This window comes from Pipra filicauda, unplaced genomic scaffold (genome assembly GCF_003945595.2).
Source record: "Pipra filicauda isolate LSUMZ 115617 unplaced genomic scaffold, ASM394559v2 scaffold6_size6359152_pilon, whole genome shotgun sequence".
NCBI lineage: Eukaryota > Metazoa > Chordata > Aves > Passeriformes > Pipridae > Pipra > Pipra filicauda.
In genome coordinates, this window is record NW_024104865.1 from 3888635 (window position 1) to 3914836 (window position 26202).

At 41.8% G+C, this 26202-nt stretch overlaps 1 protein-coding gene across 1 annotated transcript in view; it reads left to right on the forward strand.

The window, feature by feature from the left end:
* CDAN1 (codanin 1) overlaps positions 1–26202 on the forward strand; it is a 34373-nt gene that overhangs the window by 1342 nt on the left and 6829 nt on the right. Inside the window, exons 2-21 of the mRNA XM_027748594.2 lie at positions 1380–2080; positions 3626–3850; positions 9557–9750; positions 10172–10291; positions 10992–11070; positions 11299–11419; positions 12451–12560; positions 13262–13351; positions 14436–14511; positions 16720–16928; positions 17559–17673; positions 18476–18619; positions 19213–19379; positions 19986–20067; positions 20753–20842; positions 21921–21975; positions 22999–23132; positions 23838–23941; positions 25436–25585; positions 25991–26054. Of these exons, the coding sequence (XP_027604395.1) occupies positions 1380–2080; positions 3626–3850; positions 9557–9750; positions 10172–10291; positions 10992–11070; positions 11299–11419; positions 12451–12560; positions 13262–13351; positions 14436–14511; positions 16720–16928; positions 17559–17673; positions 18476–18619; positions 19213–19379; positions 19986–20067; positions 20753–20842; positions 21921–21975; positions 22999–23132; positions 23838–23941; positions 25436–25585; positions 25991–26054 (3030 nt within the window). The remainder of the gene's footprint in view (positions 1–1379; positions 2081–3625; positions 3851–9556; positions 9751–10171; positions 10292–10991; positions 11071–11298; positions 11420–12450; positions 12561–13261; positions 13352–14435; positions 14512–16719; positions 16929–17558; positions 17674–18475; positions 18620–19212; positions 19380–19985; positions 20068–20752; positions 20843–21920; positions 21976–22998; positions 23133–23837; positions 23942–25435; positions 25586–25990; positions 26055–26202) is intronic.

Genomic DNA, 26202 nt, shown 5'->3' on the forward strand with positions numbered 1-26202 from the left:
AGTTACTTCAGCATGAGAAAGCAAGTACGAAGTTTGCAGCGAGTACGAAGTTGCAGTTTGCTGTTACCCAAACATGGAGGAACCAAACCTCAGTTAACTTGGACAGAGAAAGATGAGTGAATGCAGGTTGTGCTCTGAAAAGCTGCAGAAAGTACCTGACCTTATGCATGGTATAGACTAATTATCTTGTGCCTCTATGCTAAACTCGGGGGCACACAAGAAAATGGTAGGCTACGTCTTGCTCTAGCTTTCATGGCAGTTTCAGACTGGAGGTGGTCTTCTGACACCTCTCAGGGATTGTGCTCTGACCTGTGTTGGAATCTCATGTTCCTCCAAGAAGCTGAAGTGGTCTCACACTTTCAAATATGAATTTCAGCATAGGTATGGAGGATTTTGGGAGTCCAGTCATAGGCATGCTTTCACTGCCTCCTTTCATGCAAAAAACCACCTTCAGAAATAGTGTTTGCTTTTTTGACTTTTCATCTAGTAGAGGTGTGAATATAAATTAACTGGAGTATGTGTACAATGACTTTAATATTAGTAAGGAATAAGTTGCTGCCTATGAGAACTTCTGTTGTGGCTAATGTTGCTGAATCCCATTGAGAGGAGACAGAAACCTGGTGCAGTGTTACGAACAAAAGAATTTTTACCAAGTTTACAAAACTTTGCACTATGCATGTAACATGAAGTCTCTTTTTGTCTAGATTTACCGTTGTAAGAACACCACTACCTGTTTAGATTTTAAATGTGTTGAGTCAGTGGTGGGTTTTTTGTTTAAGTATAAACTTCATTTGCCTTAAGGTTGTAGAGTTTCTGTTTAGACCTCCCTGAGGCCTAAAGGGAGGAAAATTATTTAATTGAAATGGAAGAGCAGCTTTGGTCTTGTATTTGGCACTGCAGGACTCCGAGTGCTTAAACAGTTGTTATAGCACCCCTCTGTGGGAGCAAGTGGCATTTATAGACAAATAAGGGACAGAGAAGTTGCAGATTTTAGATTTTTCTATTAGAATTAGCTGCTTTCAGTATTGATGTCTTTGAAATGTTGAATTTTGGGGTGTCAGTCGCTCCAAGTTCTCCCTGGCCATAGCTTCAGGGAGTATTACTGGTGTTTCCATGGAACAGTTCCACTGTTTCCCAGTCAGAGACCAAAGTGAATGACTCCATCTGAAAACTCGTGCCAAAATTGCTTGTGTGGAAGCTGATCTTCAGATCTGTGACCAGTGCTAAGGTTGCTTGAATTTCAGTGACCTATTTTGCCAAGTCATGTTTTTTATTATGTATTGCAATCTCACAGTTACTACTTAAATGAATCTAAGTACATGGACAGAATGAAAAAGGTGGCTTCTTTTATATTGATTCTTTGTCCTCTTTTCTTGTAGGAAAACCACATCCATGACAAGCTGGTATCTCTTAGTTTGCTTCAGAAAGATTTTGTGCCTTTTCTGCTAAATTTTTTAAGGGAGCAGACCAGCCAGATTCTGACTAATGGACCCTCTACTCCTGCTAAAACACCTAATTCCAAGGCCCATGGGAACCAAAGGACAGGATCAGAAAGGAGAGCAGGCCATGCAACCAGCAGCCGAGTGCAGCTCTTTTCCCAAAGGACTTCAGTGACTACCTGCACCACAGATACCAGCTTTTCTCCTGCTGCAGCATCCGGCAGTTCCTCTTCCTTTTCTGGGTCAAACCTCTCTAGCCCTTGTGGTGATTTCCCAAGCGTGGTGTCCAGTAGCAGCCCGAGCTTTGGGTACAGCCCTGTTCTTCACCACGGGGAGAAGCGGTCATCTCAGAAGGCCAGCTTGGGGAGCTTCCTTACAGCCACGCCGGAAGCCCTGCCAGTGAGACGAGGCCGAAGGAAAGGAAACAGCTCAGTTGGTGCCTCTGGCCGGCAGGTAGCTCGGGATCTGGGGCGTTCCCTTGCTGAAGAGGAAGATGGAAAGAGTGACAGTGTATTGTGGAGTGGAGGGAGAAGGAAGCGGAGTGAAGTGCCTCCTGATTCTGCCAGATCCCCATCCAGCCAGCTAAACCTAAACAACTTGGAGGAGTTCCCACCCATGGGTGCTGCCTCTGGCTGGACAAAGTAAGAGCAAGTCTGCCTCGCTGTCTCATTTGGATTGTGCTGCAGGTTACTGTTTTCTGACTAACTCATCCTGTTGTGCGTGTCCAGATGCAGAAGATACTGTAATACATGATGCCTGACTCCTTGGTCAGAACTGCTCTCTTATGGTCACCATGCAGGGAGGGGAATATTGCTTCAATGGGTAGCCAGGTTTCCACTCTCTGAACTCACCCAAGACTCCTCTTTAGCCTCTCACTTGGGATGCTGCCTGCAGCTTACCGGTGCACGGTCCAGCTCATGTTAACCCAGAACATCTTTGTCCTTGCATGTTCTAACAACTCAGTGTTATCTTGGCTCTTCACATTTCTCATTTAGCATAACAGCAGTTGTTAAGGAAGAGCAGTCTTAGAAGGCTCTTCAGCTCTACTGATGCTATCAAAGAAGCTTTTGGATTGACATTCTGTGGCTTCTGGCAGCAGATGTTAGTGTGCAACTTTGTGCTGTGTGATCATGGACAAAATAGCTAGCTGTATTCTTGGTCTGCAGCAAGCCCTGGTCGCCTTGGTGACTTTGGTTTAGCTTCTGGGCAGCTGTTTGTGTTGTGGTTGCCTCAGTCCTTTTATCTTTCTCTTTTACTCTTTAAAATCCTCTTTAGCAAATACGAGGCTTTCATGTCAGCCTGTTTACTCCATATATCAGTCACTGGTCTCTGAAAGTGGGACTTTCTAGTTGGACATGCAAAATTCCAACTGAAAATTATTAATGTGTGAGTCTGTACAGCAGATCCAGATGCTGAGTCCAGACGGTGCTCTAGATGAGGCTCTTTGGCCAAGGGAGATAAAGTGTGTTTCCAGAACAGACAGCAAGTATCTCTTCCTCAATTACATTATGCTCAACTAGGAAAAAGAAGGAGGAAGGAGGTCACGGAGTGTTTGGAAGTCTGTGCTATATGGATTTTGAAAACACTGTATCAATTAATATGTAACAACCAGCAAATCCTTGAGAAGTGTAATGCTTTATGTTTCTGTGTCTCATTTACAGTTTTTTAGTGCTTTTTACTAGTTTATGGAACCTCTTCTTGAAAGATAAATCTTAAGTAGTATATGCAGGAAGGATGAGTTTCCTTAAACTTAAAGGGCCTATTGTAACTTCAGAGCCTGGACTCTTACACAGACATAGATGGACAATGGCACCTTGATTGGTTTTGGTGGTTTTTTTCTCTTGGTCATGTTAGAAACTCATTCACCGTCAGTTTCTTACTAAAATGGGGCATATCTTGTCCTCTCAAATTAGAACTGTTTAGAAGGATTGTGTGGCACTGTGTTATCTGTTAATAAATTTTGCAGCAGGGTCAGCAGGCGGTTTTTAGCAGTCTGTACCTTCATGACTTTTATTCAGTGACCAGAATAAAATCAATAACTATATATATAGTTTAGAAATTCAGTATCCTGACTCCATTTTATTTTAGCATCAGGTTTCTCTGCAAGAGTTGCGTGCGTATCTCTCAAGACCTAATTTTTTTGTTGTTTACCTTGTTTTTAGTGGCATTGCTTCTCATTTTTTCAGCAAAAGCAAACCATCGAGGCGAATCAACCCAACTCCTGTAAGTGCTGAGCGCCCCCTCTCAAAACCAAAGACGTGCTTCACTTCTACTCCTGTTAGTCAGTCTCCAGCTGCTCGGTTGTCATCTGGGTCAAGCCTTGAGGCCTTTACCACTGTCCAAGAAGGAAACCTTACATCTGTGATAAGCAACAGCCTTCAAGAGGAGAGGGAGATGCTGAAGAAAGAACGGTACAGTCTGAGCAGGGGGGTGATAGGCTTGTATTGATTCTTAATTCCCTCGTGTCCTGGTTCCAGCCAGGATAGAGTTAAGTTTTGCAGTAGGCAGGAGGGGACATGGCTGGGACCCAGGGGTTATTCTATACCACCTCATGTCATTTTCTGGGGACTGGGAAAGGGCTCTCTTTTGGGTCAGTGTAGTGTGGTAGAGGGAGCAGTCGGGTATTCTCTATTGTTGGGAGGTGTCTGTGTGAATCATTCTGCTCTTTCTTGTACCCTCTGTCAGTAGTATTGTTGCTGTTACTGTTCATTTTCTCATGTCTTTGCTGTTTCCCATAAGTTGTTCTTAACCCAACCTATGATCTTTACCTTTTTTGTCTCCAGTTCTCCTCTCCATCCTGCCACGGGGGGAGGGGAGAGCAAGCGAGCAGTGCGTGGTTTGGAGAGTCTGAGTGAGAGCACTGAGCTGGGGAGTACCACTCCTAAACCACAACAGCTTTAGTGCCCAGTGTGGGACACAAAGGGTTGAGAGAACAACAGATCTGCCCAGAGTGGACTGGAAACAAGTTTGATCTAACCATTTGTTGTATTAAGTCCAGAGCCACTGGTCACAATGTTACTTGGTCTGTTCATGTTCTTGTGGTACCTAACCCTGTATATGTTTCTGTAAGTACACTATCTACCCATCATTGTGCTCTGTCAGAGCAGGGAGAGAGATCAGGATTGCTTTGTTGATGTACTATGGGATATCAGTTTATGACATGGTAACATTAAGGGCAATGAGGGTCATTTGGGATGTGTCTTTAGTGTGGTTCTCCTACCCTTTCCTCGCGTCCTACCTCTGGGAGTCCATTAATAATGGTACCCAGTCTATGGGGAGAACAGGGGAGGATGATTTCTCCCAGCTTTTCACCCCTTTTTCTCCTTCAGGCCTGTTATAACAGCTTTTGAGAATTTTGAATTTCCTTTGGTTGTTAAGGGAAGCATATTCTTGTTGATATGTCTACTATGTCTCCTCAGTAAAATCTACACCATGTTTAGAGTCAGTACAGTCAACATCATGTCTGGAGTCGGGACAGAACAAGATGTGAAAAATGTTCTTTACACTTCAGCCAGGGAGAATGGTCCTTCCTGGAGTCTCTGGCAAAAAGTACCTGTGGAGACTCAAGGATGACCCTTTGGGTTCTGGAGTCAGGGATACAAAGGATCCAAGACCTGTTACATCCGAACTGAAAAAGAGATCTTAACATCTTATGAAGGGCTTTGAGCAGCTTCAGCAGTGATTGGCACTGAAGCACAGCTCCTCCTGACATCTCGACTGCCAGTGCTGGGCTGGATGTTCAAAGGGAAAGTCCCTTCCGCACATCATGCCAATGCTACATGGAGTAAGAGATTGCTCTGATCACACAGTGAGCTTGAATGGAAAACCCTGGTTGCCCAGCGAAAGTGAGAATTTTGGACTCTCATCATCAGAGGAGAAGGTGACATGCTGAGGAGGCCCTACCATATAATCAGCTACCAGAAAGTGAAAAGCAACACTCTCTCTTCACTGACTGTTCATGCCGTATTGTAGGGATACATCGAAAATGGAAAACTTCCATATGGAGTTCTACACAGCGGGTCACAGGAGCTGTCGAGGGACCAGGTGGATCAAGTCAGGTTGCAGAGCTGGCTTTAGATATCGCTGAATGAGAGAAATGGCCAGCGCTCTACCTCTACACTGACTCGTGACACAGAGGTTAATCCCACCTGGACTGCTGAACTGTGGCAAGACATCGCTGCCTGGGTAGAGAAGCTGACTGTGAAAGTTCATCATGTAGATGCACATGTACCCCAGAGTTGGGCTACTGAAGAACATCGCAACAATGGACAGGTGAATTGGGCTGCCAGGATCAAAGTGTCTCGGGATCTGGACTGGCAACATAAGGGTGAATTATTTCTGGCTCGGTGGACCCGTGATGCCTCAGGTCATCAGGGAAGAGGTACAACATGGAGATGGACTCATGATCGAAGGGTGGATTTAACCATGGACACTATTTCCCAGGTTATCCATAACTGTGAACCATTCATGGCAGTCAAGCAGGCCAGGCAGGTAAAGCCTGTGTGGTATGGTGGGTTGAAATACGAATATGGGGAGTCCTGACAGATTGATTGCATCACACTCCTGCAAACCTGCTGACAATGGTGGAAACAACCACTGGATGGTTGGGGATGCACCCTGTGTCCTGTGCCACTGCCTTGAACATCATCTTGGGCCTTGAAAAGCAAGTCCTGTGGTGACATGACACCCCAGAGAGATTTGGGTCAGACAATGGGACTCATTTTAAAAATAGCCTCATAAACACCTGGGCCAGAGAGCACGGTATTGAGTGGGTATATCGTATTCCCTATCATGCACCAGCATCTGGGGAAAGTTGAATGGTACCATGGACTGTTAAAAACCACATTGCAAGCAATGAGTGGTGGAACCTTCAAACATTTAGCAAAGGCCGCCTGGTTATTTAACACCAGAGGCTCCACCAGTCGAGCTGGCCCAGCCCACTCAAAACCTCCACGTACTGTAGAAGGGGATACAGTCCCTGTGGTGCATATGAGGAGTATGTTTGGGAAGACAGTTTGGATTACTCCTGCCTCAAGCAAAAGCAGAAGTATCTGAGGGATTGTTTTTGCTCAAGGACCTGGGTGCACTTGGTGGGTAATGCCGAGGAATGGGGAAACGTATGTACCTCAAGGGGATTTGACTTTTAGGTGTGAACAGTCTGTAATTTTGAATTATATATTATTGGTTGCTGAATGACGCTGCCACTGTATGTCATAACTACCATGGACAATGAGTATGGACTGCTCCAGACACACCAGTCATGAGTTCCTGATGCAGATTGGAACTGCCTGACAGCACACCACCCCTCTTGCCCTGGAAGACATCTAGGACGGATAGACCCCACAGTCATGGACAAATGAACTCAACAGACGTCTTGGAGGGACAGCCATTGACTATGGAAATGATACTCATGCTTGTATATATATGTACACGTATGTATATAGTTGGAAGGGGTAGGATTTGGACATGATGTAGATGGTACTGAATAAAGGGTGGATAATGTCCTGGTTCCAGCCAGGCTGGGGTAATTTTTACAGTAGCCAGGAGAGTGCATGGCTAGGACCCAGAAGTTATTCTGTACCACCTCCTATCACTTTCTGGGGGCTGGGAAAGAATTCTCTTCTTGGTCAGTGTAGCGTGGAGAGAGCAGTTGGGTATTCTCTATTATTGGAGGGGTTCTATTTGAATCGTTCACCTCTTGCTTGTACCCTCTGCCATTAGTGTTGTTGCTATTAGTATTTGTTTTCTCATGTCATTGCTGTTTCCACTAAATTGTTCTTGTCTCAACCCATGTTTTTTACCTTTTGTGCTTCCAGTTCTCCTCTTCATCCCACTTCAGGGGGAGGGGGAGAGGGGAAGGGAGCAAGCAAGTGGTTTGGAGAGTCTGAGTGAGAGCACTAAATTGGGAAGTACCATTCCTAAACCATGACACCTTGTCTTAAGGTGGTACTGATATCAAGGTGAAAATGACCAAAAGAATATCCCAGACATATATAGGTGGCCTTAAACTATAATTTGCCTAAAGCCAAGTGTGACTCTGTTATCAGACTAGCATATTAATGCAGCTAGCTCATATTTGTCATTTTAGAGGTGTGCTGACTCTGGAACAATGACCCTCACTTCAGAAGTTTAGTCAGTCCTCATTGCTTTCATGAGATTTCTTCTTCATGGGCTTGCATACGTAGCTATCTCCTGTGCAGCTGTCCTTAGATTGTGCAGGCAGAGCGTGTGGGTTCGAGCTGGTGTAATTAGGCTCTGTTTGAAAATTACACCAAGACTTATCAGTTTGAAGAAAATGAGTTAATGCTGCAAAGGTAGTGAAAGTGTGATTTAATGATTTTTTAAGGTAGGCAAGGCTAGCAGAAGGTTGCAGTCAGAGAAAACAGGACATGGGTACCTTGAGATTCTGTTTCAAAGTTACTACTGCAGTAACTGTTGAAAATTGTTTGCTGTGAGATAAGGTGAATTCTAGCTTCTTATTTTGTCTCTGCTGTTCAGTTAGTGTGTGACTTTCATCATCTGTAAAATGATATCACTGTTAGTCTGTGAAGATTTATACTTCAGAAAAAAAGCAAAGCACAGAAGTAGAGAAACTATTGTTTGTAATTGCTGACAGAAGTGTTGCTGTTCTTTGTAGGTTTTGTTCTTGGGGAAGTTCCTCAGGACACATGGGTGGAATTCTTTTCCTGCTAAGCCTTGCAGGTCACTTCAGTGGGTCCAGAACTGGCTGAAACACATCCAGTAGAGACTAATGAATTACTGTTTGTACTGGACCTGTAGTAGAACTGCTCAGGATTCAAACCTGCCTCTCTGCACTGAAGTGAAACACCTATTCCACTGAATTCTACCTGAAATGTCTCAATAATCTATATAAGCTAAATTGAGTGAAATAGCAGGATATGGTGGGCTGGATCTTGCACAGGAGGTGATCTTGTCTGACCCATCATCATGCTTGAAAACTGGGAGCTGCTGTTGTGTCCTCCATACTGGTGGTAAAGTGAGGTACAAAACTAACACAGCCTCCAGACAGCTGGGTCACTTTGAGCAAGGGCAAAAGGTGAATTTTGCGTTGAGGTAGATGACAACACTGTGGCAGAAGTGAAGCAGAGTCTAACTGCATTATTAGAGTCTTACTTTGATGGGTTTACAAAGTGCTTAATAAATAATTTTCTTCAGTTGGATCAGTTTAGGTGCTTATGTTTGTTGCAAGGGAGCTGTTATTTAGTAATGTTTCTGTTTCCATTTTGGGAACAATTTGTTCAACAGTTCCACTAGAAATAGGCCAACAGAAAAAAGCCTTTGCTGCAGGTTTTCCGTTTTCCCCACAGCCCTTAAAGTGACTTAAAGATTTTACTTTTGAGACAGTGTGGTAAGACACGGTGTGATGTTCCAAGTGTAAATGTTTCATTGGAATCTTTAACAGTCATTTGATATTGCTGTTACTGGCTTGTTTCCTGTTTTTCGTGTGTCTTATACGTGCCACTCCGGTGCTACATTTTGGATGACATCTCAAGGTATAGTTTTTTACAATGTCTATGTATTTAACTGAGTGATCATTGTTGATTTAGAATCCAGCAATTAAAGTAGTTTGTTCCTTCTGTATGGGCTTTCATCAGTTGTTGCATTGCCTTTCCACGTAGTGGTATTGGATCTTCTCAGAGTGTCGTTAACTTACAAATATATCTGAATATATGGATGTGAACCTTATTTTCATAGATGTTGTAAAATCTAGCTGTCAGAAATTGTACATGCAAAAAAAAATTTTCAGCACGTGGTCTCTAACAGATTCTCTGTCCTTAACAAATATCATTTCAGATGAGAAGCAGTAACATAGGTTAGCTGGTTAATTTGGTGAAAGCGCCACACTATTTTAACAGAGCTGGAATTTGAATGTGATTCTTTTCAGTCTTGGTTGCTAACCCCGAGATCTTTTCTCACAAAGAGAAAGATGACTTAAATTACTATTAGCTAGAAGCTGCATTAGACAGTGTAAATGACATGGCTAGTTATTGCAGGATTTCCTTCATGCTACAGTGCAAGAGAAAGACCTCTTCTGGCTGCATGGCTGCCGTGGATCATCTTCAGTCACATGATATGTCGCTGCTCTTGAATTTCAGATGCAAATTGCTGCACCAGGCGTCTTCTCCTGCAGGCATGTCTTTTGATCCTGGTACTCCGACTAAGCCTAGCTACACTCGCAGTGCTAGCCTGCCTGCTGAAAGCCATCTGGTCACCTGTGCAAATCCTACTAAGGTTTCCTGCAAGAAGCAGCTGGAGTGTCTGGCGCAGCTCTATTCATCGTGTATAGCAGGTGAAGACCCAGAAGATGTGAGACTGACCTTTCTTTGAGCTTTGAACTTGCGTGTGTGTTGTGAGAGGGAGGTAGATGAGAAGTGGAAGTTGTGGAACAGTTATATTGTACAAAAAAATAACATCTGGAAAAATAAACTAAGCCAACTCAATTATTAAAATAAATGAATACTAGGTAAAAGTTTAGGGAAGGAGGTGAGCCTGATGCAGTACTCTGAGCTGCAATAGGCCGAAATTATATGATCTGAAACTAGACTATTCCCTAACGCATCTTTCCTGTTTTGATTTACATTGTGGCTGTGTGTGGAGAGGGAGTTCTTTGGTGACTACCAGAGTACAGGAATCTATTTTCTTACCTTTGTGAATTAAAGCAGGACAGTATTGAATAATCCACCTTTAACATCTTGTTTACTCTCTTCCAGAAAACCTGGTACCAAATATTTTTCTGGAGCTGTTCTTTGTTCTGCAACTATTGACGTCTAAAGGCACTTCTACTGCAGAAGATGGGGACAGTGACCTTGAAATCAATGAAAATAGCAGAGGTAAGCAATAGTATCGAGGAGAAAGAATGTTACTTCCATGGAATAATAATGTGTTATATAGCAGCTTGGACAGTTAGTCTTAAATGACATAAAAATGCCTTATTACCACTGTGGGACTCATCCGAGATGCTGACAAAAATCACACATGTGTGGGAAGTGCTTCTGCAGTATGATAGAGAGGGGTTGTTAGGTCCTGTTCGAATCTAGTTTTCTGCTACTATGTGAAATTTGCTGTAGCTGCTTGCTAACACTGACTTTTAAAGAGAAGGACAGATTTGCTAAAGTTGCTTCTGCATTGGTCCCTGCAACTCAAAAGTGCTGTTGATCTACTATGTGTTTCTTTAGCTTAAGATTAGGATATGAGTGCAACAGGATCCAGCCATATAGATGTGTAATTCTTGCATTTGTTTTTTGTCAAATTCAGACTTAAGCTTGATGCAGTTAGTACTTTGAAATGGATATTAAAACCAAAAGAGTGATACACACCACATGCTCTCCCACCCCAGATGCCCCAATTTGACTGACCTTTGTTTTACTTCTCATTCTCAGGGCTGAGAGTGGGAACTTCTGGAAATTGGACAGGAATCTGAAAGACTATTTTTTGATACAGCAGTTCCTACTTTCTTTAAAAGCTTTGTTGGTCTTTTAGTTTATAAATAGTGATAAGTGCTTTTGTCTCATGTTTCTTTTTTTCCCTTAGAAGTGTCAGGGGGACAGCATTTCCAAAGTGTGCACAACTGTGTTTATTTTGCTGTTCGAGTCTTGGACTATCAATATGAGTGAGTTGAATTTTTTTTTCTTCTGCTTTTATGTCTGCAGTTGTGTGTGGGATTAAGCAAGTGTGCTTGGGTTTTAGAGCTTTACCTGTAGGATTTCACGCTGAATATCTGTGGCTTAGAACTCTTTACTTGGCAGCCTCATAAAACATAAGCATAAGCGTTTCTTTAGGTCTGATCATGTGTTGTTTATGTCTGTCTATCTGGGTTTTATCCCTGTTTTCTTGGCAGAATTATTTCCCATTTAGAAAAGGGGATTCTGAAGCTTTTGGCCGAAAATGAACGGATTGCATCTTTTTCTCCCACCTTGCACAAGAGGCTCAGGCAGGCTTATGAAAGCAGCACAGCCAAGGTAAAAATTGGCAGACCTCAGCTGACGTTTCTTCAAGCCTTTATATTGTTCCTCTTTTATTTGCAATGGCTTTGATGTTAAATCTCAGTACTTCTACTTTAAGTATCTTGTCATGTTGTCTCTGGCAACTGTCTAAAAGCTACTTCTTTTTCTTGTCAGTGGGTGAGTGAATTGCTGGGTCCAGTGATTGCTAGCACTGAATCATTGCTGCTATCCTTGCATTGTGCTCTGGGCCCTGACCTCAACCAGAGACTTTGATAGAGTCAAGTTTTGCTTTTGATTCTCATCTAATAAACATGCATCCCAGGAGAATGATTGGTTAGATGCAGAATCAGAAGGTAGTTTTGAAGAAGTGGATTTCTTTCATTGATATGGACTCCTTTTAGGCAAATGAAGTTTCATAGGAGACAACACAAGTTGTGTAAACTGGTTTCTTCATGTAATTATCTGGGTTAGGAAACTAAAGCTGGATGGTAGGAATGCATTTTATATCGTATTTCATGCATCTTTTAAAAATGGAAATTATTCTTTGCAAAGAAAATACCGTGTACTTTCTTAGACTAGGACATTTCAATAATGGAGCTTTAAAGTTCTTAAAGTTGTAAATAAAGGTTTCTTACCTTTATTTAGGTTACTTGAAGACATAGGCTTTTTGAGCTGGAGAAAGAGTAACAGTAGAGGAATTGCCAGCCATTATCCTGCGTTTTCTGAAGCCTAACATTGAAGGGACACTGACAGTGCATCATTCTTTCCACACAGTATCAACACTGGTTGCAACCTGTTCAGCAGAGATTTAGAGAGATGAGATGCTTTCTCTCATAATGTTGAGTGATTCTGCCTCTGTAGTGTAATGTAGGTTGTAAAACTGTTAGTGTTTACTAGTAGTTAGCAATTGGGAAGTACCTAATCTCTGGACAATTTGGCTAGTAATACTTGGTTTCCTCATCATGCCTTTTCCCTGCTCTTTTCTGAGTCTCAGATTGTTTTGGAGACTTACATTAGTCTAATGGCTGCCTTTATATTTTGAACAGGTGTCTCTCCTGTTGCCGTGCTCTGTACAGTCTGTTTCTTTCCAGCCAGAAACTGATAATCGCTCTAACTTTCCCAGTGACAGAGCATTTCACATATTTAAGAAACAAAGGTAAGTTTCTTCTACTATTACTGTATGACTCACAGGGTATAATCTTTGCATGATTGTGAGCAAAGGATATTAAGAATGTCTCATGTATGCTTCGTGCTGTAGAAAAAAAATCTTGAAATTTTCACTTCAGTTAAAAGGGAAAAAAAGTTTTTGTCCATATTGAGTGCAGGATCTAAATGCTTAATGTCTTTAGGGAAAAACAGCCCAATTCTTCAGGAGTTATTGAGACTTCTGTTAATGCCAGTACAGTGTGTCACCCTCCTGGATTGCTTCTGCATATAGATCTGGTATGCTTTTATTCTTCCTGTGCCTCTCTCCATGCTTGCAGCAACAGGGTGAGGGCAGAATGACAAGTTGTCTTGGTCCTTTTTTCTCTCCTCATAGATATTATTTCCTCTGGCTTTTTCTTTCCTGCTTCTCAATCTTCGGTATGTCTGTCTGGCAATGGGTGTTTTGGTCATTCCATCAAAGCTTGGGCATAAGCTCAAGCACTTTTTGTCAAAGACATGGAAAATGGAAACTCACTGAATTCCCACTAATACTAATGAGTTTTGCAAAGGTATCTGAATGCTTAGAGATGTGAGTTATTTAATCTGAGATAGATTCTTGCCGGGGAACTTCGAAGCAATTGAATATTTGGTTGTTGTTGCTACAAATTTTGAAGAGTGGGAATTCATTCCCTTAAATATCTTGATTCTCAGGGACATATTTTATGAACTTCTGCGTGAATGGGAGGATAACCATGAGAAAAGTGGCTGGGACTTTGAAAGAGTTCTGGGCAACAAGATCAGGTAGGAGTCTTTAATGTAGCTGAATTGCTGGTGCAGCATACTAGATTTGGCATCCTAAGTTCCATGATCTCCCTGGTCTTCTGCACTAATCTGTAGGGAGCTGTGCTGCTTGGAAGATACTATCCATGTAAACTTGCTTCTGTATTTAAAAGTATCAGCTGCTATCTTAAAAGAAACAAGCTGTAAGTGGCAAGGGCCTAATTTGATCAGTCTTGATGTAGCTCTTTCCCTATTCATAATCACAGAAAGAGCTACCAGTGTATTGTGGTGTGAATATCGTTATTGTATACACTATATATATATTGTATACAATATATATATTGTGTACACAGTGTTATTGTACACACTTGTGTGTGCATTTCAAGTTTCTGATGTCTGACTCCATTAAAGTGTGGAGACCTGTGTTGTATGTTCAGAAGCTGTTGGCTCTTCTAGTTATTTCAGGGGCTTCTAGTGTGTTGTCTCTGAAAACAAGACAACTGTGTCTCTTTCTGCAGAAAGCAGACTGTTAAATTCATTTATTGCTTTATCAAAATAGATTATACATAAAGAAACTACTATGGTTTTGTTAGCAGTTACCTTGTGGGTTTCTGTGTTAGTTTCAACCATCAACCTACTCAAGTTACATGTATGTAGGTGGCTTTTCACTACAGGAGCAGAACAAGGCTGAGGCCTAAATTGAGAAATTTTCCATCTCCTGGGGCATCAGAAGTAGTGCTATTGCTGTGTTCTTCTGTATGTGTGAACTCTCAGCTCGCTCTTCTGCGCAGGGAAGAGTGGGAGCTGAATGAGTTCATTCTTCTTTCCAAGTAACAGCATTATTTCAGGAAAGGAAGAGATTCTTTTTGTCTCTAGAGTTGTTTGCTCTGCAGGTGCTCAGGGAGAATTTTTGTTTCCATATCAGCAGCAGATGGGGCTCAGTGCTTGGGAAACCTGGTTTTAGAGATGTTGCTTTTTGCAATGGCCTTTGGAGATTGCTTTCTTAAAAGCAGTTATTTTATACTCTTGGTATGGTTTGAAATTAGAACACTATTTTTTGTACCACCGAGTTCCTGTCAGAATTTCATGATCTTTTCCTTCCCAGGGCCATGATGGCTCACCTATCTGCAACCTGCAACCACAGCCATTTTGCCCGGCTCTTTCAGAAACAGCTTATCCAGGTAAATGACTTGGGGGTTTTTTAACGATTGTGTATGTCAAAACTGATTTGATCCTTCCTCAGCCTGAGAAAACAAACTGTGTCTTGCAAGTTTCTTCGAGATTTTCCTATTGAAACCTTTTTTTTGGGAGACACAAGTTTTCAGGATGGGAATTTCTTTCCTTTTTAAGAAATAATCTGTGATAAATTACTGATGAACTCTGTTTAAATCAGAAATAAGGCACACTGAGCACATCAAGATCTGTAAACATTAATTCTTCATGGTTATTTACTTTGTTCTTCTAATTTTAATACAGTTATAGTTTCTGGAAGTTTTAAAGATGTGTTTTGACATATATATTAAATGTAGAGATTTCCAGTTATGTTTGTTAGCAGCATGAGCTTACTGTCTCCAAAGGGTCTCTGTTCTTCTGTATAACACTGCAACAGCCTGTTTTTGATACAGTATTGCTGTTGTAATTTAGAGTGGGGTTTTTTGTGAGTTTCAAGCATCATTTGTCTTCATTGTAACTAAAGAAATGAAAAAAAGAGAAGATACTTCTTATTGGAGTATAGATATTCATTCTATTCTCTGTAAATGCCTGGCTTATTGCTGGGTTCCTTTTGGATAGCAAAACAGACATAAACCCTCACCTTGAGTATTAGCCCACACACATTGCCAGGAAGTTGCAAGCTGTTGGAATGTTGAAAATTCCTCTAGTGTCAAGTCTAAGTTTGTGTCAGTGTCCTGTCTGATTGTATATGTGTGTTCATGGAAATTGTGGGAAAGAGGTGAGATGAACTTTGTTGCATCAATAGGATTTAATTAGGCCTAGGTGCTGTATTTCTATCTGTGCCTTCTTAATAAAGACTTCAGGATTTCACAAGGGTAACCAAAGATCTAAACTGGTAACTAGGCATCTTCAATGAATCCAATGTGTCTGACTAGAAAGTGTGTATTATGATACTCTTGCAGAAATGAATTGTGACTGAGGATTTGTGTTGAGGCCTTATAATTTAAAGGTTGGGAAGCATTACAAGATATTCTTTTGGGGAGGGAAGGATGCTCTGTTTGGAATAAATGTACCTAGTAGTTGCTCACTACTACTACTCACCTAGTAGTGCTCACATACATAGTTAAATGTTGCTTTTTAGTATGATCTCTCTCATTAAAAGTACCATGATTTAGATGCAGGGATGTGCAGTCATCTTTCCCCTTTACTCATCATTGGCTAGGAGTATATACTCCATTATGTCCAGTCCAGACTGTGTCCAGTCCTGGCCTCACTAGCACAAGAAAAGAAAGATACAGACTTACTAGAACAAGTCTAGTGCAGTGCTATGTAAGTGATTAAGGGACCTGGAGAATTTTTTTTATTTGAGGAGAAGCTGAGAGACCTGTGAGTATTCAGCCTGAAGAAGAGAAAGCTCCAGGTTATCTTAACACTGCATTACAAATAGCTGCTGGGAGGGAAAGAAGAAGAGGGAGCCAGATTCTTTTCAGTAGTGTTCACTGACAGGACATGAGGCAATGGACACATATTGAGGAAAAGGAAATTCCATTTGAACACAAGAAGACACTTCTTTGCTGTGAGGGTGGTCAAACACTGAAGCAGGTTGCCCATAGCGGTTGTGAAGTCCCAGTCTGTGGAGACATTCAAAACCCAATGGGACATGGCTCTGGACAATGTGCTGTAGCTGACCCTGATTGAACAAGTGGGTTGGATTAGATGATCCAACATAAACAGTTCTGCAGTTCTGTAATTCTTTGAGTCTTGAGTAGTATCTGTGTGTTTGAGGGAGTGGAGCATTCATTTTTTATTTTTATTTAACTGTGTGGAAGTTCCAGGAAAACCTGATCTGGGAATGCATAGTGCAGCATCATGGGCCTTGGAGACTGGGCTAAAGCTCCTACTGAGTGGTTCATGAAGATCATGCAAGTGATAGATGTTCTCTCCGCACATCCACATGTAGCCTGCTAGGTATGACCTAGTTAGATGTATAGGATCAGAATTCCATCTTGCAAGATCTCTAGATTGCTTATGGCCAAGGTTGGTAGCATGTTTTGGCATGAGGAAGAGTTGTTCTGTATGTGGATACCTGAAAAGATCATGCTTGGATTACTCCAAAAACAGTCTTGTGAGGAAAGGATAATATGTTGGATGAGAGATAAGTGAAATGATGTCTTGTTACAAAATTTCCACCTCCCTACTCTTTCTGTCTCCTAAAGATGTGTAAAGGTCCTATTGGTGGTGGCGCAAGCTGGGGAGACACACCAGACCAGGATGTCCTTAATATGCTGGGTTCTGACAATCTGAGCCGTCTGAAGAGGCTGCAGGAAAGATTTGTTGTTCCTCAGAGCATCAGAGGACCTTGTCCACCCCCTTCATTCCCGGGGTGCCAGCAATTCTTCAGGGACTTCATCCTCAGCGCAGGAAGGTTAGCTGCCTGTGCTTGCTGTTTCCTCTCTGAAATGTGTGGGTGACAGGAGCACCAGCATGTTGCTCTTGCAGCAGAGTTATTCAGAAAGATTGGGACCAGACTATGTGGTAATATATGGTAATAATTTTTCTTCTGTAAAGCCATAATATTTACTCAGAGGCTCTCAGCATTTCCCAGTGCCAAGGCATGCAGTGCTGCCTAGCAAGGACACTGGACTGGACAAGTGCTTCTTGAGTGATAGTGCATGAAGCCAAGGAGTACAGGATGAAGCCAGGTTTATGGTTTTGTTTAATGAGTTTTTCACAATTCACAGCATGGAGGAATTGTGATCTATGGGAGACTTTAATCTTAAGTTCAGTTGTTTCACAGCTTCCTGCTTTGACAGATCAGTTTTATTATCCTTATGCCAAGACATGCTAAACAGCATCTCTTTGAAAAAGTACAAAAGAAGTGGAAATGAAGGGGGTCAGCCAGTACTAGTCTTGTCTTTTGCTTTCTTGCCTGTCAGTCTGTTCCATTGGATGTCTGCTGATGCTCATGAGACAAGCTTGAAATTTTGCAGTGTGTTAGTTGAGGTTTTACTGCTGTTTTCAGCCCAGTCTGACTCATCATCATCTTTTGCTGAAGTTACCAGTTCAATCAGCACCTGATGGATAGTCTGTGCCTGAAGATACTTGAACTGAATGGCCTTACTCTGGTGGAGCATGAGCACAGTGATGGGGAAGCAGATATGGATGAACAGGTAAGCTTGTTTTTTGCAAACACATCTGGCAGGAATTTCTCTGAGCTGTTCCAGTACTCAAACAATTACTGGCTTGCCTGTGAATTGCTTGGACCTGCCACTACTCTATTACAGGAGAAGAGCTTCATTTGGTTTTGTCATAACTCTAGTTACAGAAGTCTGAGCCCCTTGCCACTTACTTGCATGCTTCAGGGTGCTTCATAGAACTGTGTCATAAGAGATAATGCACAATAGTTTGGAAAGTGGAAGCCTCCTTTTTAGGTTATTAGTATCCTGTGTTAGATCAGTGAAATAACCAAGTTGAGTTGTTGCACTCAGTTGCAATAGCTCCTTGTTACTTTCTCACATAGAAGGATTTTAGTTTGAGTTTGTAGTCATCCCTGTTCATACCTGTTCAGATGTTTCTTCACTCAACTATACCTATCAGAGGTGTCACAGCTTATAGTTCATTAGCAGAGTAGCTGCCAAAGGTTCACGAAGACTTGCAAAGTGGTAGTGGTATAAAGAAGGCAATGTGAGATCAGCTCTGCCCTCTCATTGACTCCAAAGTTCTTAATATGAAGATTGAGCAGCTGCTTGTTTTAGAGAGCTCTTGAATAATTTCTTCTTGTGATGAAGTGAAGCAATGGAGACAGAAGCAATTTTAAATGCTTGATAAATATGTATTTTGGAAACTTACATTTATTAAAAGCAGTGATGAAGCTATGTGGTCCTTTTACATGAAGGAAATAGAAGTTTAGTATAGGTATTTGCTTTGCCAGTTTAGGGTAGCATTACCTCAGCTTGCCTTTCTTCGTTTTAGGATGAAAAGAAGCGCTTCACTGTGGTCCTGTTAAGTCTGCGACTCCTCGCCAAGTTCCTGGGGTTTCTTGTTTTCTTGCCATATCGCACTGTGGAGCAGCCAACTAGAGACTTGCAAGATTCTGCATTAGCATTAAGAAACCAAGTAAGAAACCTAACATTGTCCTTCGCTTGACAGGCAGGTTTTCTAATCCAAGGAGGGGATTATGAATTGTCATGCCCTTTCGAAGTGAGCCAGTGGCTCCTGGGATGATGTTATATGGTTCTGTGTCCCTACTGCATGTTCTGGGGTTGAGAACAAAGGAAATGAGTTTGAATAACCTAGAAAAGAGGGAGCAATGCACTGATGGTAAGGTACTCGGTCTTCTGTTATTTCTGCTAATCTGGGTCTGTCATACTAGAACTCTCATCTAGCTGTATTTATAGTGAAAAATCCAGCTAGCAGGAATGATTTTGAAAGTTTGGCACCCATCTCCTACCAATGTGTCATTCTGAATGCAATGACTCCACTTGTACGTAGTCAGGCTTATAGCCTTGCTTTTGAAAGTCCCAGTGGGACCTTTGGTTGCAGTCGTAGTGCGGTTTTTACCTCTGCTCATGTGCAAAGAAGGGTTTTCATTAGCTAGAAGTATAGAAGATGAAATCCTAGAAAGAAAAGTCAAGATACAGATAAAAGTTTTTCTTTAAGTATCAAAAAGTAACTTCAAACTGCTGCTATAACTTCTATTGTCCTTTAAGACCCTGCCTATACTGGATATATTGAAGCTTCTGAGACAATCTGTTCGGGATCAACGTTCTATCCTTACTATTCCTTGGATTGTGGAGTACCTTTCTCTTGTGGATCATATTGCTCCTTTCCTGGATTACTACAGGAAAGTATTTGGTCTCTTGCTGCAGGTATACAGGTAGGAGGCTGGGAAAATATATATATTAAAAACTTTGCTGTGAATATTTGATTATATAGTTGAGGTACTTGATGTTTGAGAATGCATGCTGGCACTAGTTTGAGATTCTTATAAAAAACCCACTTTTTTTTTTTTTTGGTGCAGATCATCAGCACTTCTTATCTTACATGAAACTGCAAAGGGAGCATATCCTAAGCTCAGGGATTAATCTTTGATTCAAATATGTGTTATGTGTTTTTTTCATTAGGTAAATTAAAGTCTTTAAATCCCCACTTGCTCATTCTACATCAGTGGCTGTGAATTTTAAACCTTGAATTTGATCCTTATACCTATAAGATTTCCAATGCCTAAATAATCTTCTAGCTTACTTTCCTATATAAATGAGGAAAATTTGAAGCACATTCTAGAGAATGGCTTTTCCAGTGTAAACTTAAGACAACATGTTGTTCAGGTACATACAAAAAAGTAGAGCTTGCTCTCCAGTCTTTTGGCCGACACACAAGTAATAGTGTAATTAGAAAGTGAACGATTTGGGAATTTTTTCCTTAATGAAAATGGAGGTGCTGAAAACTCACACTTTCTCTTGCTGCTTCTGCTGCATGGCAGGTTAATGGTCCTTTCTGAAGACAAGAAGATGAGTTTCCTGAACAAGCTGCTGATCCTTGCAGTTCTGGGTTGGCTCTTTCAGGTAGTCTCCTGTGTGCACGCAGCTCTTCCCTGAAGAAAAAGCAAAAAACCACCAAGAAATATAGTATTGAAATAATTAAACCAATGCAAAATAGTAGTTTGTTGTTTTGTTGTGGGGTTTTATGGGGTTTAAAGAATAATTGTATCCTAATGGAGAATTATTTTCCATTAGTGAAATTGTGTGAAGCAACTTTTTTTTTTCCAAAAGGAGTTCTAATTGCATCTGAAACACATTCTGTACTTATTAATCTGCATCCTTGTAAGCAAATTGACAGCTGCTTCCTGTTAGAACTGGAAGTTCTTGTCACAAAGATGGAGTGCTAGCTGTCAGCTAGCTGTCAGCTTTGAATTATTAGGGAATTTTTTGTCTGATAAAGGGATCATGTGTGATGAACTTCTAAAATTCTTCTGTGCCTCCAGTTGGAAGCAAGGTAACTACCTAGCAGGAATGTATTGGAAATGTGAAACGTGGTATTAAGGGGAGGGTAAGGAAGGTGGCTTTTGTTATTGTGATCAAACCAAATATTTAATTTTATGGAAAGGTGCTTAGGGCAGAGTGGATCTTTAGTACTAGTTGGGGGTTTTTTGTTGGTGGCAGGGTGGTGAGATTTCACTGTCCTCTTATCAGAAACAGTGTAAGTTACTGACTGTTGTTTGGGTTGTAACTGCTGGATTTTCTGTTTCAGGTTCCATCAGTCCCTGAAGAGTTGTTTTTTACCACTGACAACAGGCAGGAGAGATTTATGATGGATACTGTGACATCTGCTCAGGCTTTGGTGAGTTAGTGCAGTACCATGTCCTCTGAATCCGTGGATGAAGATGGACCTACCTGATCCTCAGGAATTTTAAGATCTTATCAGGAACTTGGCTTCAGGGCAGCTGCATTGAGAATATGTAGGACAATGGATGTGATGCCACAGTTTGTCCAAGTGTCTCAATTGCATTTCATCCTGGGTTGTGAACTCTGTGTTACAGCTCTAGGTTTTTTGTCAGGCAGGAGCCATCTCACCTGCTGCAATAGTTTGCAGAACAGGTGCCAAGTTGTGCTGGAGGATCAGATGCTGTTTTCCTACTCACTGATTATTGCAGTACAAGGTGAGCTGATAGAACTGCAGCTCTTCCCAGAAATAAGTAATAGAAATTGTAAACAGAAGTAGTAAGATGGGACTGTATGAGCAAGGTTGCTGTCTTTGGGGTCACCTGTTTTCCAGTTACATGATAAAGGGTAGATGAACTGAAAATAGTATGAGCAAGCAGAAAAGCAAGTGAGTTTATAGGTGTGATGTTTCAGATAACTCCCAGACATGCAAAGGGGTACATAGTATTCCTTGAAAAGGGAGGAGTATATTTGCTAAGATACACTGCCTTTATGGGTGGGATCTGAAGTTCCTTTTCCTCCCAGGGCCCTGCCTGTGCTGTGTAATACTGGGCTGACATGACTCCACAGTGTGGTGTTCCAGTGAGTCCGGGGGAAGGCATTTGTGCAGAGTAATGCATAGCAGATGGGCCTCATATATTCTTCTCCATGGATAGGTTTCTCCCTTATGAGTAGCAGCTGTGGCAACAGTCCTGGTTCCCTTCTTTAAACAGCTTTCAGCTCTGCTTCCACAGTGATCAGGAGTAAAGGCTGAGCTACACTAATAAAATGTAGAGCAGGTCATTCTGTGTTACAGGGTTTGACTGAACACTTGGGCTGCAGACTTCATCATTTTACTATGTATTTGGAATCCAGTTATTGTTTTCATGGAAAGACAGCCCTGAAACCTCCCTGTGACCATATGTATGGGATTTCTGACTTGAAGACTGTTTCTTTCCTGCAGTATCCTTTCAGCATTTCCTTCTTTTTCTCACCAGGACTCTGTACCCTTGGTGGATCAGCAGTTACTTTATACCTGCTGTCCCTATCTTGGTGAGTATTTTTTTTATTTTTGCTATATAAATAAAATATATTAGTACTTTTTAAAAATTTATTTAGTTGTTTGTATTTGTCCTTTGGTACTGTAAGTCCTTGGATCATCTTTCTTACCCCTCCTCATAACTTCAGGTCTCAGTTTTGTATGAGTCAACCTTGATAAAAAACTCTATTGTAGAAGCTCATGGAGCTGTAAATACTATCTGGTGAAGCTGGGGGAGGGAGGCTACGTAGTCAGGATAAGTGATGTACAGGGCTTGAATACAGAGGAACAAGGGAAGCCATCCTTAAAAAGCTGGAAAAGAAACATTATAAGGAGTAAGTAAGTATACAGCTTTTCCATCCTAGGTATAGGGAGAGGTGTTTGTACTGCAAGGAATGTTTTGGTCCTTGAGCATATTTCTGCTTCCAGGCAGAGGGGAAGAATCCTTTTGTGCCCTTGTGTTTTGTCAGGTTGTTGTTTGAGAGAGTTTTTTCCTGGGATTGTCTGCCATTGGTAAAATTCCTCTCTGTAGATAATAGAGCACCATATGGTGATATGGTGCTCTGTTTCTTGGGACTTAGTAGGAAAACTGTGTTAAACCTGCATCACAAAATCTTCTAGGAGTTGAACGTGTCATCAAGCTTTTCCTCTGGTATTTTCTCCTGCCCCTTATGGAATTTTGTGTAACTCTGCTTGCCTTGTTGTCCTTGTAGACTTTACAGTTCTTATTTGCCAAATTAAAAAGCAATATATAAAAATGACTGCTCCCTGGTCCTTCTGAACAAGTTCAGTGTGCTATGGACCCTTTTTTGGAAGCTGCCTCTTTTCTGTTTAGAGCCTTGCCTGCCTTGCTATGCCGTGCCAGTTAAATGTGTGGGATACTCCTCTGCTTTTCTAAAACTTCCGCTTTCATAGAAGTAGAGAGAATCTGCTCTAGGAACAGAACTGGCAAAGTGAAACTCGCTCTCTTGAGTTTTAATTTTTTTTTCCCTTTGCTTTTGGCAATGATGACTGGTTTTGCATGTTTTCCTGTACAGGTGAGCTGCGTAAACTACTTGCCTCTTTTGTGGCTGGTAGTGGAGCAAAAAATGGTGGCTTTATAAGAAAAATCACTCCCACAGCTGCAGAGTCTTTAGCACCCAAGGCTTCTGTCACACAGCGGAAACTGCAGGTAATAAAATTAGGGAGTCAGAAGGGGAAACAGGGCAGGAGAAATTGCTTGTACACAGTATTATCCTAATGCCAGGGAAAGAAGAGAATGGGCCTGGGCCGCAGAGAACATTGTGCTTAACAGTCAGGTATCCTCTCTCCCTGTTTTTCTGTTACAGTTGTGTGGCTGGGATACCATGTGGGTGTTGAAATCCAGATAACTTCAGTAAACATTCTTGCAATTGGAACAACTAGTCTGTTTATCTCTCTCCCTCTTCTTTAATATAAATTGTTGGTATGTTTCTCATACGTTGTTTTGGTTAGATTGTAGCCATGCTTTCCGCTTAAAGAACAACCTGTGTAGGAGCCTACAGGATTACCAACCTGTATTTAGAAGACAGGATCCTTTCTTTCCAAAACAAGCCCTATGTGGTGACTCATTATTAGTAAGTGCTGTCAGAACTCTCCCATTCTTCCCTTTCCAGAGCATGTGCTTTTGTAGTTTCAGAAACCCTGATAACGAACTTGGATTAAATGGCTAAAAGGGAATAGGGAGTAACTAATTTACAGGGATGATGAACGCTGCAGTAGCAGAAAGTTCTAGTGTAGGCGAATTGCGTACCTTTTAGTACATTTCCAGATGGTAGCTCTGTCCATTCATCTGTGTTGATGAGAGAAGGGTCTGGGTGGAGTGCTCTAATCAACTGTAGCACTTTCTCTTGAACAGGTGGAGTTGGAACAGGCCTTCTTCCACAACCAGCCTTCTTCCCTACGGAGAACAGTTGAATTTGTGGCAGAGAGGGTGGGATCCAACTGTGTTAAGCACATTAAGTAAGTGCTGGTAATCTGTTCTGTGACTTAAGAAGTGACTTTAGATTATAATGAGACAAAGAGTTGATCCTTTGAACTTGTGTGTATGGGGGAAAGAAAGCTTCCCTCAGAGTACGCTGCATAGCAGACCACCAAGGCTACATGAAACTATGACCAGAAATGTCTTATTGCCATCACAGAGAGGAATTTTTGAAGAGATGCAGAGAGGAAGTGTGTAAGGAGGTATAACACTTGGTTGTGAACATAATGCAGCATTTTGAGACTTTATATCCCTTTCAGAACATTCTTGCTAATGATAGAAAAATCTCATATCAGAAGTGACCTCTGGAGGTCATTGCAACCAAGCTCCTGCTCAAAGAAGGGCCAGCTTTCAGATTAGATCAGGTTTATTGACACCTTTTCCAACTGGAAAAGTTTCCGCCTTTTAAGGATGGGGATTCAGCCAACCTCTTAGTACCATCCAGTGCTTAACTTTCCCAGGATTTGTGAAAAATGTTTCCTTATATCCTATTAGAATATCCCTTGTTCCAGCTTGTGCATATGGCCAGTCAACCTTTAGCTGTGCTCTTCCTGGAAGAGTCTTATTCTGTCTTCTCTGTAACCTTTTCTTCTCCCTTCACCTTTTTCTTTTCTCCGGGCTAAGTGGAACTGACTACCCCAGTCTCCTTGGGGGCCACATGCTCCAACATCCCAATTATCTTAATGGTTTTTTTCTTTTCTCTGGCAGTTTCTCAAATTGTCCATGGCTTTCTTGTCCCGGGGTCCCAAAGCTGGACACACTACTCCAGATGCAGCCTCATGGCAGTGAGGGAAGCAGTAACTTCCCTTGACTTGCTGGCTGCACTGTTGCGATTGTCAGCCCAGTATAATGTTGGCCTTCTTTGGATGCTGCCAACTCACTTTGTCTAATGGGAACCCCAGATCCTTTCTGCAGAGCTGCTCCGTAGCTAGGAGACCCCAGCCTGTACAGTGCACAGTCGCCACCTCATTGTCTGCCCATTTCTCCACCTTTTCACAGTCCTTCTGTGTGGCAGCCCTGCCCTCCAGCATGTCACTCATGAGCCTGCTCGGGGTTTTGCACTGTTCTATTGTCCAGCTTGCTGAAGACATTAAATGATATCAGCCCATAAGGAATGCTGGTTGTACTGGGCTGCTGTTGACATCTTTGAACTTCTGAGCACTATCCATTGAACGTACAAGGGCATTGCTACCAGAAAGTATACCTGTAACCAAATATGTTGCTACTAAAATCTTAAGGCTTTTGACTCGAGTCTTAGTACTATTTTGATATCTTCATTGCCACTTTCTTCCTTGCGTACAGAGCAAGGAGATGGTACAGTACTAAATACAGCAATTGATTCTTTTTTAGCAGAGTTGTTTATTGCACTTGAGATGAGTATCCCCTTAAACTGAGCAGAACAGCTGGATACACTTAGTGTGCGCTTTTTCTTGTACTGATTTCAGTCTGTCTGATTGTTCTTGGTTTTTTTACAGGGCAACACTGGTAGCAGAGTTGGTTCAAAGGGCTGAAGCCATGTTGCAAGATAAAGTGAAGGAGGATGCTGCTAGTCATGACAAACTTCTTGAAGAGGTGTGCACTCATCTTTGTGAGGAAGGGGCCGAGGCACTCATCAAAGGCAGAGAGTAAGGAGGAAAACTTATTTAAACTTCTGCCTTCCCATCTCTTCTTACTGAAGAATCCATAAGCCTAATTTAGCTTGGCCTGTCATGCTCAGGTTCTGGTAATTATAAACTATGACCTCTGCTCTTCTTAGAGTGACTGTCTGCTGTGCCTCCAACCAGTTAATACTGTATCTGTGGGAAGGAAAAGGTGCTGTGTGTTCCTCTGCATCCAGCTCCACACAGACATCCACTGCAGCTATTGCATTTCCCCTGTTTGGAAAACCGATATTGCAGTTTGGTGGCTTGTAATTACCCTTTCCTTGTCTGGTTCTTTTGGTCTGATTTATTGCATTGCCATGTAATGAACCTCTGAGTGTTGTCCAAGAATTTTGACTAATCCTGTGCCATGCTTTCTTTTTTTTGTAGATTTTGCAAAAAGAAAGGTCCTGAGGCAGTAAGGGTGTTGTTGCCAGAAGAGACATCTGCAGCAGTATGTATATTCATTAAAATTTATTAAAGGCCCTGACTTTAAGTCTGGATTATTACCATTTTTCCATTGCTGTTTATCTTATCCCTTAATAACTCAGCTCAAGGGAACCTATTAATGCCCTCATGGGAGGACTGATAGCTAAGGAGAG